General features: G+C 41.0%; 1 protein-coding gene across 4 annotated transcripts in view; it reads right to left on the bottom strand.

Annotated features, from left to right (window-relative positions):
• LOC113012116 (uncharacterized) overlaps nt 1–14,118 on the bottom strand; it is a 63,499-nt gene extending 49,381 nt beyond the window's left edge. The window contains exons 1-4 of one of the 4 annotated variants that reach the window (XM_080299849.1): nt 13,808–14,104; nt 12,415–12,508; nt 9,749–9,852; nt 8,267–9,305 (exon numbers count right to left, since the gene is read on the bottom strand). In XM_080299849.1, coding sequence (XP_080155975.1) covers nt 8,397–9,305; nt 9,749–9,852; nt 12,415–12,472 — 1,071 coding nt within the window. In that variant the 5' untranslated portion in view covers nt 12,473–12,508; nt 13,808–14,104 and the 3' untranslated portion in view covers nt 8,267–8,396. Of the gene's footprint in view, nt 1–8,266; nt 9,306–9,748; nt 9,853–12,414; nt 12,509–13,807 lie in introns of those variants that run through there. The other 3 variants (XM_080299851.1, XM_080299850.1, XM_080299848.1) reach the window with 3 other exon arrangements.
• Between the last annotated feature and the right edge of the window lie 3,766 nt (nt 14,119–17,884).

Below are 17,884 nucleotides of genomic sequence, written 5' to 3'. Positions count from 1 at the left end.
CCATGGTGTCCTTTGATGTAGTCTCTCTCTTCACTTGCATACCCACCAAGCAGTGGTGTGTGCGTGTCTAGAAAATTTTTGTTGGGGGGGGCCAGGTAAGGGCACAGATTTGGAGAAGGGTGGCAGATGTAATTGGCAGATAATGTTAAAAAAAAATTCTACCAACCGTTAACCATAATTCAGTAACCCTGTAAACCTAAAAACCGAATGCGCTTTTAACTCTTATTAGAATGAGATTTTAACCACTAAGAACAACACTGGCTGATGATGACATACAGTCAGCTGGCATGGTGACACTGCTGGACTGGGACAAAAAAATCGGGCATTTTGACTAGAGACCGGCCCACCAGGTATTAAAGCCAAAAAGCCTTTGAATGAAAACAAATGCTGTTGTGACAGTGATGTACACTGTCTTATTGGTATATGTATGATTTCTATACATTTTACGTCAGATAAAAACTTTGTTCGCAAGATTCAGATAATTATTTAATAAAAGCTAGATATTTTAAATGAGAATAAGAAAGAAAAGTATTTTTTGTGCCCCCAACTCGTTAATGAGGAACAAATCCTCATTTCATCCTATGATAACAGCATTTTCACCATTTCAGCCAGTGTGAGTGGAGAACAGCCAAGTCTCCTCCCCTGAGAAACCTCCACATGTACCACCGAAAAATTAGTTTGAATCTGAAATCAGGGCTCAAACTTCTTGTTCTGAGACCATTTCTTTATTTTTCACACCAAACTGTTTAATAAGACAAACTTTACACAGAGTTCATAAAATATAACTAACACTTTAACATTATCAGGATTTCATAATGCAAACTTCAAATTAACAAGAAAACAGCTGCAGAACATGTGGATCAAAATTAATTCATTAAAACAACATGTGGACTTCAACGATACAGTAAATACACTAAAGTGAAAGGAGGAGCCAAAAATAGATGTTTAATAGAATTTGAATTAACAAAAGGGTCCTTATGTGTGCTGCCGTTTTTAACATTTAACATTTCTTTGAAATGAATACATTTTAACAAAAAGAAGTTAATTTTGGAAAAACTAAGAAAGTTCAAATGAAAGAAATTGATATATATATCCATATCAGTAATTTTGATCGCCCTGCATGTAGTGACAGTGACAGAGAAGCTGCATGTATAGATGTACATATCTATACATGCAGCTTCCTAAATGTAACATTCAGGATTATTCACTGCAGGTCCAGAAATCAGAGCTACCTCATCAGATCCAAATGTGACATCAGCTGACACTCTTTACAGGAGATTCCATCTGAACTCTGTGGAGCCTGATCTCAAGGTTTTTAAGTCCAACCCTGAAGCCAGAAGAGGATCTTTCTCTCTCTTCAGATTCATTGTGATTCAGTGATTTCAGTCCAGGGGTCCGTTCTTCGTACCTCGCTTTAAGGATGGGTATTGATAAGATTTTCACGATTACGATTCCATTTTCGATTCTGTTTAACAATTTGATTCTTTATCGATTCTCTTATTGATTCTTTTTTTTTTTTTAAAAAGGAGAACACTAAGCTAGCTTAGAACTTTGTTTTATATCTTCTCTTTGAACAAGATAGAAATTTAGGAGTAACATGGCCTTACAAACCCAGCAGTGAGATCTTAACCCTTTAAAGCCGATCGGAGCGGACACGCTCCATTTTGCGTAACTATTTTAAAATCCCGGTAGCACTGCAATCACGTAAGCTAGCACAATAATTTTTTTTTGCATATGAAACCGGAGGAGTTGTACTTACATCTTATGCCATCAGCTTGTCCTAGGTCACAGTTTCCTTCCACATATAGCTTTGCAAAAATTGCATAAAAAGCGCTTGCAGCAACAAAAACATAATATTCCAGAAACACGCTTCGCCGATCCGATCAGCTGTTTGTAACACTTCCTACGTCCATCAGCGTGAACTGTCGCATGTCCGCCATGACATGGCCGAAACCGGAAGTGACGTCATTTTGCGGAAATGTAGTTTTTTACCATGAGCCTATACTGGTGTTTTTAAAAGTTATGTTTGACTTTATGACTTTCTGTGTCGTTTCTGGGATGCTGAGGACTCATATTGCACTGCTGGAAATAGTTTATTTTGATGCATATGCTGTTATTTTGCAAATTTGCATTATAATATTTATTTTCGTTTTTCCTGCAGTATATGAAAATTGGTGTATTTCAAAAATAAAACTATGAAGACACTCAAAATAAGTTTTCTGTGGTGGGAAACTAGTTTGTGCAACTTTTTTGTATTTACAGTTTTGAGGGATAAGCCTCTTAAATTTCTCTAACTAGAAATATATGTTAAAAAATCAAAAACGATTTTCAATTTTTTTGTAGTTTATTGCACTTTTTTTGCAATTTATGTAATTACTATGCACTTAATGCATACATATTATTAAAATTTGGGCTATAATGGTTGTATTGATGTATAGCAACTTGAAATGCTCCCAAAAATGGCTCCACAGCATGTAAAAATATAATATAAGCTCTGGCGGACTTGGTTCTATGGTAGGTCTTAAAGGGTTAAGAGATCCAGCCTACGGCTCTTCAATGGGGTGTCACAGGGTCCCAGGAAAAAAAAAATTGTAAATGTAGAATAATAAAAAAAAAATTCTTCTGTAGCAATAACAAAGTATAACATAAATTATTATGTAGCAATTACACAAGAATATCCAGTAATGTCCCTGCCTACAATTAAACACATTCACTTACCGAAAATTGGGGGCATCTGCTGTGCAAGGTGCAAGCCTTTTACCACAAACTTAGTCACTGCTTGGTGACATTCGTCTATCCTGGCCTGAAAGGAGATGCTACCGGTAGACTGCAGCGAGAACTGCCAGCATCTGAGCCAGAATCTGTCTGTCTCTCTCATCATGGTCACCTAAATGCAGCGCACAGTAATGGCAGGTTTTGCAATAAGGCAGATCGCGCTAACATAATATGCACTGTTGATTATTTACCTGCCGCATTAACGGGACAGGACGTGCAAACGTTACCGCTGCTGCTGGGTTGAGATTCACGAGTCCGGAGAGCGGAATTAAAAACATGACATTCATTTCAGGTTATCACGTGTTTTGTGAGTAAATGCTTTTGCATATTCGTAGTGTTTCCTCCCTTAAATGAAATATCTACTTTGCAAGTATTGCAAGTTGCCCTGTTGTCATCCGTTCTCGTAAAGTATAACCAAACTTTTGAGCGTTTGAACCGCCGTGTTTCCTGCCAGGTAAATGACGCTCCGCAACGTGGTGACATCATTCGGGGCGACTGGAATCGCTAAGAGAATCGATTGCAAAAATGGCAAACAATTCCAAGGAATTGAAACAGTGGGAACCGGTTCTCAACAAGAACCGGGTTTCGATACCCATCCCTACCTCGCTTACTACATCCAAGATCAAATGACACATCCAAGTTCAAATCATCGCGCCAACTTTGAGCTCGCTATTCCGGGTCTCCAAACACACCTGTTGTTGACGATTAGTACAGCTGGATGAAGTAATGTGAGATCACTGGGTGGCCCAACAGGGGCTACGCATCGATAGTAGAAACATTGATCTGCAACCCTTTGATTGGTCGGCGAAAATGTCGAAGGAGCACGCTCGGTATTTTTCGGCAGCAGAGCAAGAACTCCTGATTGAGGGATTTCAGGAGTTTCAGGGTTTAATTAAAACGCAAGGGAACACTGCAAAGGCTGCAAAAGCAAGGAGAGAGGGCTGGACGAAAGTTGCTGACAAATTAAACTCGTAAGTAATTTATTAATAATAATAATAATAATAATGGATTGGATTTATATAGCGCTTTTCAAGGCACCCAAAGCGCTTTACAATGCCACTATTCATTCACTCTCACATTCACACACTGGTGGAGTTGCTACAGCTGTGTAACCAAGAAAAGGGCAGAGCAAAAAAAGACAGGTGGTGGTCCTGCACCCTCTCGTCAACAAGTTGGTTAAGTGAATAATACCCTCACGGGAAAATCGATATCTCTCTATGAGCACACTGTCGCGCTGAGCTAAAGGATCCTGTCTATCACGCAGTATACGCTGAATTCTGAAAACTCTCCTTATCAATCTTGCACCTTCCGCAATGGGTTGCTCGTGTACAAACGGACAGGACATGGCTGCGACAGACTTCCCAAATCCACCTTCACTTTTATAGCTGTGGTCTCTCATCTTGATTACACGAAGTAATTTACTATTACTACTCTAAAATATGAATTACATCTGAAATAATCAAATACATGTAATAGAATGTCAATAGTACATTTCCCTTTTTTTAGGAAATGACCTGTATGTATCTGTATGAAATCAATAAAAGAATCAAATACTGCATTATCTTTAGTTACATTGATAATATTTATTTATGGAAATATAGTGATAAAATATCGCTGTTGCTTTCGTATAAATGAAGCGGACATACCTGAGTGGCCGCAATCTAATCCTGTTTACATAAAGTAAGCCTGCTCCCAAGCAGGTTTACGCTTACGGATCTGTTGCTATGACAGCAAGTCCCGGATGAGCTTCGGAGAACTGAACGATCCAAGATCACGCAAAATTGTCAACAATCAAATCCAGCTAACTTACTTGGCGAGGTACAAAGAACGGACCCATGCATGATCAGGCTGATGTTTGCACAGAGCAGATAATGAAGTGTATGTTTTGGCACATTGGTAACAGTGAAACAGTTTATTTACAGCGTGGAATCGTTTGTGTTTGGAGTATGAACTGAGATTCCTGAAGCTCTTGTCACACTGGTCAGAGCTGAAGTTCGCTTCCATGTGTGTACAATCATGTTTGTTACGATGACCTGATTGTGAGAAGTTTTTGTCACAGTGTCTGCACTTGTATGGTGTCTCTCCTGTGTGGATTTGCTAATTCTTGTTCGTTAAGCTCACGTGCAGTGGTGAAGGATGACCCACACTAGTCACAGATGTGCTGTTTGACCCCACTGTGGAAGAGTTCATGTATTTTTAATGTACTTGGTGTGTGGAAGCCTCTCCCACATTCTTTGCAGTAGTTCATTTTGTCTCCAGGGCCCTATTTCAGGAAGCCGGTTTAGTGCAAACTCTGAGTAAGTATACCCTGAGTTAACGAAAACTCTGGGTTTTCGGTTTCACAAAGCGAGTTTAGATTAATCCTGAGTGAGTTACTATGACGACACACTCCGTGAAGCTAACCTGCCCCCTAGCAGGTTTACTTCAACTAACCCTGACTTTCTCCGCCTCTTTGTCGGAAACCTGACTGTAGGTCAGACATGGCGTGCCCCTTCCTTGAAGAGCCAGTAGATGTTGAAGCCCAAATTCTCCGCAGAGCTCTCCGCCGGGAGAGAGTGATTAGAGCGGGAAATTAATGTAGCCTCTAACTGCAATTGATTTACATAGGACAAACAGATCAAGCACTATGGCTCATAATACAATTTCACCTTACCTGTTTGGACTATATTTTTATATTTCATTTTTACTTGTTGCCAGGAACGTTTGGGGCCTGTTGGGTTGCACCTGCGCTCACATCACATCACGAAATAAAATGTATAAAATAAAAAATGAAATATAATAAATAACGTGTTAAATGGGTGGAAATCCCTAGATCAATGTTTAAATTAACACTCACGCATTGACTGTCAGCTATGTTTTGCCATGCATGCTCCCTTTCTTTTGCAGCTGAGGCTGTGTTACTTTTTTTCTGCAAAATTTGCATGTTATCAACATATGCTGCCATCAGAATTTCAGCCTCAAGCGCTGTAAAATACATTGACCGTGCCTTCTTTCCCTCCGTCTCCATGGTGACTCGCTTAATCTGTGCTCCACTAATCAGGGCTTTATGTATCCTCGTGTGCGCGCTTAACTTGGGGTTAAAGCAACTCCGCGTTGATTGAACTACTTGTTATCAGCCTTTCTGAAACAGAATATTCCGAGTTGGACAGTTCAGGGTTACTCAACCCTGAGTATCGTTTTTCACTCTGAGTTTTCTAAACCGGCTTCCTGAAATAGGGCCCAGTGTGTCTACGTTGACGTGGTTTAAGGTCCCGTTGATGATTGGAGGTGACTACACTACAGTGACGACAGGGTTGAGAACTGGATCCATCTGTGTTGCTCTGCTTCTAAACAGTGACAGCGTAAGTGATCTCTGCCAATGTCCAACTACGTTTTACTGTTTACATTAAAACACTCAGCTTACCAAGCGAAAATGACTCTTCATTTTTCCAAACTGTTCATTCAGTATAACTCCACAAGTTTATTGATCAGACCTGTTCCAAACAATCAGGTTAAAATTACAAGATAAAAAAAATCAATACATCCTCACAGTAACTGCACTTGTAGAGTTAATTTCTGGTGTGGATCTGTTGGTGTTTTTTTCAGGTGATGTGGAACTTTAAAAGTCTTCTCACACAGTTCACTTTTGTAAGGTCTCTCCTCAGAGTGGCTAAACATGTGTCGTTGTAACTGTGCATCTGTTGTAAACAGTTTCCCACACTGATCACAGCAGGAAACATAATTTCCAGTGTAAATCAGTGGGTGAATATTTCGGTACTGTTTGTCACTGAACCTTTTTCCACAACAGGGCTCGCAAAATCGCTAGCCCGACGTCCCGGGGCTAGCGATTTTTCCAGTCGGGCTACCAAAATCTATCTCTGCCCTGCCCGTCGGGCTATTGTAGGAAGGAAAAATATATGTCAATGCTTTTGCATTCTTTCGGAAATGTAGCTGGGTAATTATGTCATTGGCATTGGTGAGCCACCGTCAACATGTGACATATTGAAATCGCGTTTGAATTTGCGCTTGTTTTTTGCTTTCACTTTGCAATCGTGTGAACTGTGTATAGAGAGCGACAGCACTGAGTGATGATAATTTGCGCACCAATTCCTCTGACATCGTCTTATCAATCGTTAGCTTACTATGCAAACATGACAAGTGAAATTTCCTGCAGCAAGCTTAAACATATGAGAGGTTGATCGCGCAGAGAATCGCTGACGGTTATGTGTGTGTGTGTGTAAAAGCAGCAGGATATATATTTTAGTTCTGCTGAGCCAAATAAGACAGGTCAGGGTGAAGAAGTGACAGCCAAAGAAAAGCTTACCACAAAACGGAAAAGTTATGACAAATCAGACTATAAGGCAAAAAGAAAGTGCAGCTTTATGGTTTCATGGACAAAAGAATCTCTGTGGCTGCAATATGACGAGCTAAATAACCAGGGCTGCACATAAGTGGTCCGCAGGTGCGCATTCACTGTCAAAGAAAAAAAAAAGAAAAAAGAAAAAAAAACGCGCACAAGATAAGAAGTTGCAACACGTGTTTGCATACATAAGATTTTCTGGAGGAGGACAGACATTTGTTTAAAACTCTTAAAGATGTCGAAGAAGCTCCTTTAAGCAATTACTTTGGTGTTCCTCCACCTCCAAAGAAATGTCAGAAGGAGTCCGAACCACAAAAGAAGCGCGTATTCTCGGAAAAGTGGTTGCAGGAGGTGATCTGGCTTCAAACAAATGATGAACGCACAGAGATGTGGTGCGGAATGTGCCGTGAAAATCCCACTCTAGCGGACAAAAACAGTGCTTTTTATATGGACGCAAACGCGCGTTGCAACTTCTTATCTGGTGCGCGTCTTTTATTTTGACAGCGAATGCGCACCTGCGGACCACTTATGTGCACCAGTGTAAATAACATAATGTTCTGCCGGGTGTGTTGTTGGTTTTCTCTCGATTTCTGAGTCGACAAGCGCCTTTGTTACTGGGACCAGTCATTTAAAAAAAGGCCCCCATTAGAAGCCATGAGAAATGCAAGAAATGCATTATTGCTCAGTCTGCAATATCTTTCCCAGAACAAACACCAATTGCAAATAACATACTAAAAATAAACCTGAAAAATCTGTTTATAACAGCGTACTATGTTGCAAAGAGTGAACTACCACTGGCAAAATTTAGCAGTCTTTGCAAACTTCAAAAAGCAAATGGCCTAGATCTTGGTTCCACTTGTCTCTTACCCGTGACTTCAGTGGAAATTTTAAATTCAGGATCTGACACAGACTGATTCATGTTCTACACAGTTCTTACAAGTTCATAGAAATTTCTGTTCAATTAGAACCAAGTATTTGAGTTGATGATTGTAATTTTTATACAATATTATACTTTAATGTATAATATTGTAAAGGAAACAAAACAGGAAACAAAACATCAATCAAAAAATTGCTCTCTTTTTTTATTCGGACTACTTACATTTATTTTGGGCTACCAAAAACTGAAGAGTCCCTGCCCGAAGGGCTACCAGGGATTTTGAAATTTTGAGAGCCCTGCACAAAAATCGCAGCTGTACACCTTAATTCCAGAGTGGGTAACTAGATGCTTCTGTAAGTTTCGACTTTGAGCAAAAGCTTTACAACACAAGTCACAGTAGTGTGCTTAAACTACACTGTGGATGAGTTGGTGTTTTTTTAAGCCTCCAGCCAGGGTAAAAGACTTTCCACACAATTCACAGCTGTACGCTTTAACTCCACTGTGGATGAGTTGGTGTCTTTTTAAGTCTCCTGCCTGGGTAAAAGACTTTCCACACAATTCACAACTGTACGCTTTAAATCCACTGTGGATGAGTTGGTGTTTTTTTAAGCCTCCAGCCAGGGTAAAAGACTTTCCACACAACTCACAGCTGTAAGGTTTAAATCCACTGTGGATGAGTTGGTGTTTCTTTAAGTCTCCTGCCTGGGCAAAAGACTTTCCACACAAGTCACAGCTGTATGCTTTAACTCCACTGTGGATGAGTTGGTGTGTTTTTAAGGCTCCAGCCAGGGTAAAAGACTTTCCACACAATTCACAGCTGTAAGATTTAACTCCACTGTGGATGAGTTGGTGTTTCTTTAAATCTTCAGCCAGGGTAAAAGACTTTCCACACAAGTCACAGCTGTATGCTTTAACTCCACTGTGGATGAGTTGGTGTTTCTTTAAGTCTCCTGCCCGGGCAAAAGACTTTCCACACAAGTCACAGCTGTATGCTTTAACTCCACTGTGGATGAGTTGGTGTTTCTTTAAGTTTCCAGCCCAGGTAAAAGACTTTCCACACAAGTCACAGCTGTATGCTTTAACTCCACTGTGGATGAGTTGGTGTTTCTTTAAGGCTCCAGCCAGGGTAAAAGACTTTCCACACAAGTCACAGCTGTATGCTTTAACTCCACTGTGGATGAGTTGGTGTGTTTTTAAGGCTCCAGCCAGGGTAAAAGACTTTCCACACAAGTCACAGCTGTACGTTTTCTCTCCCTTTCTTCTGTGAGGTTTGTCAGCCTCCTGAGAGTGCTGACTTCTTGCTCCATGTTGGTCCTGCAGTGACAGAGGCAGTGAGTGAAATGCAGTCGTGGAACAAACTGAAACTCCCTCCGTCAGTGGAATGAAACATGTCAACAAACACATTGCTGGTGTGTTACCACCACCTTCTGGTGATAGTATCACATTACAATGATGTGACACAAAGAGAGGTATAATTAAAATGACATTAGGAAATATTGATCAGCGGAGAAAATCTTTTATTTCACAAAATTTTTTTCAGTTCAACTGATGATATTGTTGTTTCAATGTGTGTAGATAAAATATGATCTTTGTATTTTCTTGTGACTTCTGTGGTTTCTGATTTTGAATGTAGATTCTGTATATATGGATGAGCCCAGGATAGAAAAGATAAAGCTGCTGTTAACGGGTTTTTAAAAACCAACCAGCTGAACACACAGTTTCAATAAGTGTTGTGTTGTCTGTGATGTTTTTCTCACCTTTTGTGTTGAAGACATTTTTTCCTCTGTAGTGGCTGAGCTGAGTCCAAATGGCTGAAATTGTTCCTCTGCTGCTCCAACAGACTCTTCTGCTCCTGTTACTCCTGTTGTAAAAAAAAAAAGTATCAATCGATATCGATATTGAACCGTTCGATACAGTGCTTTCGGTTCGGTACGCATATGTATCAAACAATACAAAATTTTAATTTATTTTATCAACTTTTCTTCTGATAATGCTGTCTGTGTTGAGAGCTCAGTGGATCTGCATTCGACTACTCCGCCTAGGCTCCACTGTCGAGCGCAGATCCACTGAGCGCAGCACAAGCTAGCAAGACAGTAGCTAAGCTCGTTGTAACATGGCAAATTGAACCTCCCCCACCCCACCCTCATTCAGATCTGGCCTTTGGAACTATTTTGGTCTTCATGTGAAGTATGACCCTGAAGGTAAGCGCGTCATGGACAAAAGTAAAACAGTATGTTGGATGTGCCACGCAATGCTCAATTACATGGGTGGGAACTATTGTGTTAGCGCAGTTAGCCCCGCGGTAGCTCGTTAACGGAGATTTGCCGTGTTGTGGCGTTAACGTCATTTCAGATTAACGCTGACAGCACTAGTGGGAACACAATGAATAGGACTGCACATTTACGCCGACATCATCCTAGTGCAAAGACAAGTGGAAGCAGACTAAAACAACAAGCACACATGCTACAAACTTTACCAGAGTCATTAGCACACGATTCTCCTTATTGGGACCTGATGTGTTTAATATGCTGCTGAGAATATAGCCCAGAAGAAGCGTATAGTATAGCTTTTATTTAGGAAAGAGACATTTCTCTGTAATAAACTCTCATTTCCAAAGATGAGTGATTCCTCAATCAGATAGATTTATTTTTTTATTACTTGGTTGTTTCAGCAACATTAAATTTAAAAACTGTACTTGTTAAAATATATATTTATAATTTTAATAAATGACAAATTACAAAGGCATGAAAATTTTTTTCTATTGAAAAAATATCGAACTGAATTGTGAATTTTGTGTATCGTTGCACCCCTAATATATATATATATATATTTCTTTTTTTTGAAGCTTTGTAAAAGCCCGAAAGAAGCAGAAATACATAGTAGGATTAAAGAGCGTAATAACTGACTGAAAAGGAAGATGGCAGCACTGCATGTACATGCATGTACAAGCCACTGATAAACATCGAAGAAGAAGAAGAAACAGTGTCCGGCATTGTATCTGGTTTCTGGTACAGATCGGGTAGTGGCAGGGCCACATCCTTCAGAGATTTAAGAAAGAATTTAGAAGTTTTTAACTCAGTGATGCTGAAGTGTTCGTTTGACTTTGGGACCTGAAGGGACGGAGTTTAGGACCCAGATTACTCCCAGATTTACGAGCGCCTTAGTCCAACAAATATGGCAATAATGAGGGCCCGCTTGCTTTTTCTACAAAAAAAAAATGTGCTTTGTTGTGTATCTGACGGACAAACACCAAACCAGCTCCACATTACTGAAGTGGAACCATTTTTACAAACTAATTCTGGTTCATCCGTTTCACTCAACGATCCGCTTTCTCCCTTCTCATTCTCTGTTGCCGCCATGCTTTTTCGGCCATGTGCGTATGAAAACAAAGGCACTGCGCATGCGTGTTTTACCCATATTCTATCGCAATAGTCCATTTTCTTATCGTTGCCTAACATTGTACCGGTATTACCGTGAACGGTATAATATGGCCCAGCCCTAGTGGCAAGCATGCAGGCTTGTCACTAGGGCAAACTATGGCATGCAGGCTTTCACATTTCACACCATTCGAAGACAAATATAACGTCGCAGAACACTCCAGCTCACTTGTTAGTCTGCTCCAAGCATTTCCACAAAGGTCAGTGTTTTGTAGTAGTTAATACGTCATTTTTCATAACATAATTGTCCACTAAAGGCTGATTGCCCTCCCCCAGGCTTGTACCCGCGGCTTCATGTCCTGGGGGTTGGTTGTTCTCCTCCCCTGCACTCCATCCTTTTGTTCATATTCCAAGATTATTTTGTTATATGTATTCTTACCTCCTAGCAACCGCCATATTATAATATTGCAAGCAATCACAAACTCTACAGTCTCCCTAACTTCAATGTGATGGCCCGCTTGAAGCTGACGCTCTGGAGCGTGTGTCGAAAAAAACAACACACTGGTTCAGAAGCACTGTGTCGAGGCTTGCTTCGTTTGGCAAAAGTCACGTGACCAGTGACGTCCGAAGCTTCATTACGCACGTAACTGCTTCGGTACCTGATTCAAACAGATATAAGGAAGTGAATCATCCACGGGATTCGTGGAGTGTGTTGATGGTGACAGTTAGCGACGAGGTGATCATTCCACTGACAGATATGGAGCCAGCGAGGAAGAGAGGACGTTCTGGCGTGTGGGAATATTTTGAGTTGATTTTGCTCAATTCATTTTATCTGCCGAAGTGAAAAACTTGAAATGTCCAAAATCATGTTTTCATAATGTAAATATCATTACAGCATATGACTTTAGGAACACTTCCATGTGAATTAAAGCTGATGAAGACTACAAAAATGTATTTGACACTATACGTACATGACATTGCTACACAGTTTAGAAAATCATTTTGTTTATTGTTTTTAGGTGATAGTCTGCAGGACCCAGGAATACCTGCATATCTACCAACTTGCAGTGTAGTTCCTGCACTCCACAGCCTCTTCTGTTCCATGCAAGTGGATTTTCTCCAGGGCAGGAGAAACTATTTCTAAGAAAAGAAACAGACTCAGCCAGCGCACAGTAACACTAATCCTCTTGTTAACTGTAAATAACAAAAGGGCTACCTTACATTGATCATGTTTTTACTTTGCAAGTTCTTGATTAGGGGTGGGTTTTGATTATCGCTTTTCTGATTACAATCCATGCTAAATTGAATAAAGTGATATTGATTCATTAAAATCCCGTGTCGATTTGTAAATTAACGTTATTATGCCTGAAACGCCAGCATCTCAGGTTAAACCTCACAACATGTCGTCAAACACCATGCAGCTAAAACAGTAACTGGGAGCAGGTTTACGGATTCTGCATACAAACGTGAACACAGAGCGCGGACCCGACACGTCAGAATCAGATTTTGATGTGTCGGCGGGTCCGCGCTGTGTTTGCCTCTTTTTTTTTCGCTGGCTTCTGCAGCTGCAGGTTTCATAACTCTCTGTTTACATCTCTAATTAAGTCTCACATGTGTCAGCTTTCTTTTAATAGATACGAAATTATGGATATATACTGTTAAATGATCAGACTTGTAATATTTCTGACTGAGGCAAAACTTTCCAGATTCCAATCAAATTGAATCGGATCCTGTATCGAATCAAAATGATTCTACAAATCAGTGACGATGCAGCCGTACTCAGCTCCCTAAGCATTTTCCCTTTCCAGTTCACAATCAATCCCACCCCTAGGTCAAAAATATGTATAGGACAATTGGCCTAATCTAATATTTTGTATGAACCTGTCCAGCTGTCCAGTGATTAAACGACAAGTAGATGGAGGCAGGACTTCACAGCAGGGGCATACTCCATAATGTGCTGTGCATTATCATATGTATATTATATATATTGCTCACTTATTGTATTTACCAACATCAAGGAGTTATGAGCAAAGAAAGGCCACCATAGTGCATGTTTAAATAGGGAAAGTTTATTGATCAAAATGTATTACGCAAATACGCATTACATTTTTTTCAGCCCCCCAATCGAGAAAACAAAACCAATTACATGTTCAAAGCAACGGAACGGTGGCCCAATATCAGAGAGAACTCCACTCTTGAGTGAGCAGTGATAATTGAGCAGTCCGTTTTATTTTGCAGATTCAAGCTGCTCTTCAAAATTTTCACCACCAGATGTCACCGGAGAGGACTGTGTTGAAAAGCTTCGAGTAATGAACCGTTTTTCAATACAAGCTTCAGTGCTTCGGAAAGCTTCATTTGGCCATCACTAGTAAGCAATCTATTATTCTCACCAGAGAAAAACATAAACTAAAACCACATCAAAGTTAGCTCCGTGCTTACCTTTAGATGAGCCCACAAACAAGAGAACTCTGTGATTAAGCTAGAAGCCTTTCCAAACACAGTTAACAGATCAGGAAGCTGAGACACACGTGGTTCGCGCTGATCTCAGCTACAATCCAAGAGACAGCGGTGGGTAGATCGATGCAGATATCGATTGAAAAGTAGGTAGTTGTATATGATCCTGTAGGTTTACTACTTTACTCCCGTTTCACGAAAAAGCAGCTCTCTCTCTGCTCAATCCTCTCCAGCGCACACACTTTGCTCCGCCCCCTTTACCCAGCTCTGCAGCGATTTGTTGCTGTGCGTCACGTGACTCAGCTGCACAACGTAATCACGTGGTGTGTTATTTCAAAATTAGCGCGCTTCGGGATTGACGGCAGGCCGCAATGCATTGTGGGTAGTGGTGTGCGATACTGCATGTTTTGGTATCGATCTTCTGCTTTTCTTTTCATTCCAATTAAAATTGTTATACTCTTAGAAATGATAATAATAATATTTCCACTGTGGGATTTCCACGCATCAGAAGTAACACTTCTACATGCTGTTAATAAATATCACTGTACCTGCCTCTTGTTTTGAGATTTTTGGGCTCACACCTTTTTTTGAATAATTAATGTTTGGGTTTTTGTCACCATTTCTTTTGGATATTTAGGTTGTCAGCATTGTTTATATATTACTTTCTAGTGACTTAGCTTATTATTCAAGTCTTGTGCCTACAACCTAGTGTAACAGGGTCATAAATCACATTGTTATAATTACCCAAAATGTGTTCTTAACCCCCAAACCATTCTTCTTTTATACCTGACTTTTAGGACCTCCAAGCCTGTAGTTATGTTCATTATCAGTTAGAGCCCCTCCTCATTCTTTTCTTCTTCTTCTTTGGTGCAATCCTATTGTAGGTTCTGCTTATAATAACCAGTCCACTGTAACTGTATGCCAGGCGTTTATTAGCAGCCAACATGAACGTCCGTACACTCATAACAGGAAGTACACATAACCCCTAGAGGGAACCACAGCGACACCTGCTGGAACTCTCCGTAACAGCAGCAACAGGAGGCAGTATGGACAAACATAACATTGCTGTTATCTTTTCAGTTTTTTTCTTCTTCTTAGTTTTGCACTTTTCAGGCAAACCCAAATCAAACAACACCACCGTAATTGAAGAACTTATCAGGTTATGGATTACAAAACAAAATGAGGCTTCAAATATCAAATGAAATTCACAGTAATCATTGTCATAACTGCGACAAGTATGCAATAACATAACACAAGATAAAACACATTTCAAAACAGAAAATACAGCACCAGTGTGCTTTTAATCCACGTATTTACTATTCGGTTTAGACACTCTACCAGATCTGGTTCGGTACAAGTTGTCATCAGAACGTACTTGGCATTTTGTAGGTGTTATCACCTGTTCCTGCTGTTTTGTGCCATGTTGTGGTGGGTCGAGTTGAACTTGAACTGTTTCATGTTTGTTGGTTTGTGTTTTATAAGGTTCAGATTCATCCGCTCTTCGAGATGAGTCCAGTTCATCTTGAGTTGTAGCGAGCTTTTCAGGTTGAGGCTCGCTCACAGGCAGAAGATGTTGTCTGTTGCGCCTGTATTCTTTTCCACCCGACTCAACGACATATGAGTGAGGTTCAGCACATACTTTACTTACAACTCCAATCTTGTCATGTCCTCTCTGTGTTTGTAATCTCACCACCTCGTTTGGTGTTAATGGACTGAGCAGCTTGCTGGACTTGTCGTAGTGCTGTTTTTGAGTTTTACGCTTTTTTGTGAGTTGAGTTTTGATAGTGGTTGTCACTTTTGCTGTTGGTGTTAGCAGTTTTCTGCACACAGGAAGGGTTGACCGCGTTCGTCTTGATAGCAGCCTCTGTGCTGGTGAGCCAAGAATGTTGTCTCGTGGCGTGTTGCGTAGATGTAACAGGTTCAAATAGAAATCAGTTCCATCTCTTTTTGATGTTTCAAGGAGTCTTTTAGCACTCCGGACAGCTCTTTCACTGAGTCCATTTGACTGAGGGAACTCAGGGCTGCTTGTGACATGTATGAACTCCCAGTGTGTGGCAAACTCACGAAAGGTCTGGCTGGTAAACTGGGTGCCATTGTCTGAGTACAGTTTCTGTGGTATCCCATGTACTGAGAAGTGGTGTTTGAGTTTGTTAATGACTGAGGCAGATGTTAGGTTTTCAAGTTTATCTATTTCAAACCATCCAGAATATGAATCCACGAGCACGAGGTAGTGGTGATTGTCCCATTCGAATATGTCTGTGGCTGTGATGGACCAGGGAAGATCAGGAATTTGGTGTAGTTTCAGGGGTTGTTTTTGTTGGTGAGGCTTTAGACCGTTGCAAATGCTGCATGATTTGACTTTGTTCTCAATGTCAGAGTTTATTGTCAGCCAGAATACGTTGTCCCTTGCTCTCCTTTTTGTAGACTCCATGCCTGGATGTCCCTTGTGTAGTTCCTGCAGATAGGTATCATGTAGTGATGCTGGAACGATGGCTCTGTTGCCTTTCATAATGACATTGTTGTCGATGATTAGTTCATCGTGGTAGCTGAAGAATGGTTTTATTTCTATAGGCACACTACTTGCTTGTTTTGGCCACCCCTGCTGGATGTAGCGAGCAAGTGTCTGTAGGGTAGCGTCCTTCGAGGTGTGTTCGGTGAGCTCTTTTGGTGATATGAGCTGAAGTGACATTACCTCGAAGTCGCGCCCCTCTTCCTTTAGAGGTTGCTCATCCAGCGTTGGTGTGCGAGAGAGTGTGTCTGCGATGTAAAGGTGTTTGCCTTTCTTGTACACCAGGGTCAAGTTGAACTTTTGTAATCGTAGCATCATGCGCTGTAGCCGTGCCGGGACTGTGTGGAAAGGTTTGTTTTGGATTGTGACCAAAGGCTGGTGGTCAGTTTCAATCACCACTGGCTTTCCGTAGATGTAGTCGTAAAACCTGTAACATGCGAACACTACAGCTAGTAACTCCTTCTCTATCTGAGCGTACCTTCTCTCCGCTGGAGTTAGAGTTCTTCATGCATATGCCACAGGTTTGTCGTCCTGAAGGCATGCAGCCCCTAGACCATGCTGGGAAGCGTCACATGTGAGAGTCACTGGCTTGTGCATGTCATAGTATTGAAGTACTGGTGGGCTAGTGAGGCATGTTTTAAGTTTGTTGAAAGCATCCTGCTGATGTTGAGTCCAGCTCTACACCACATCCTTGTGAAGCAACTGACGAAGAGGTGCTGACAGTTCACTTAAGTTTGGGATGAACTTGCCCAGGTAGTTGATCATTCCCAGGAAACGTTGGAGAGACGTCTTGTCCTCTGGTGGTGGCATTTCATTGATCGCGGAGATTTTAGTTAGATCTGCTTTTAGCCCTTCGTCAGTGAATATGTGTCCCACGTAGCTCACTTCTTTAAGTCTGAACTTGCACTTTTTTGGATTCAGTTTGAGTTTTACTTGTCTGGCCCGCTCCAGAACCTTTTTTAAATTTTTGTCATGCTCCTGTATTCCTTTGCCTCCCACTATGATGTCGTCCACAATCACTGCGCATGGATATCCCATGAATATTTGTTCCATGGCTCTCTGGAAGACTTCAGAAGCGGTGTTGATGCCAAAGGGCATCCTCAGGAATTTGAATCTGCCGAAAGGTGTTGCAAATGTAGTGAGAAGAGATGAGGCAGGATCTAATTTGATTTGCCAGAAGGAGCTCTTTGCATCCAGAACTGAGAAGATGGTTGCTCCCGACATCTGAGCAGCTACTTCCTCCACAGTATGCATGGGATGGTGAGGTTGCATTAGTGCCTTGTTCAGATCCCTTGGATCAATGCAGATACGAACATCATCTGTATTCTTTTTGTGTGTTGCGACCATGTTGGATACCCATTCCGTGGGCTCCTCCATTGGTTCAATTACTCCCAGGGCCTGCATTCTTTGGAGTTCCTCTTTAACTCTTTTCTGCATAGGAACAGGAACGCGTCTTGGAGGGTTGACGACAGGTGACACGTTTGGAGTGAGTTTCATTGAGTAAGTTACAGGTAAGTCACCGACTTCATCTTCAAACAGGTCTGTGTATTCAT

Source organism: Astatotilapia calliptera, chromosome 3 (genome assembly GCF_964374335.1).
Source record: "Astatotilapia calliptera chromosome 3, fAstCal68.1, whole genome shotgun sequence".
NCBI lineage: Eukaryota > Metazoa > Chordata > Actinopteri > Cichliformes > Cichlidae > Astatotilapia > Astatotilapia calliptera.
This window is presented reverse-complemented; position numbering and strand designations above follow the sequence as displayed.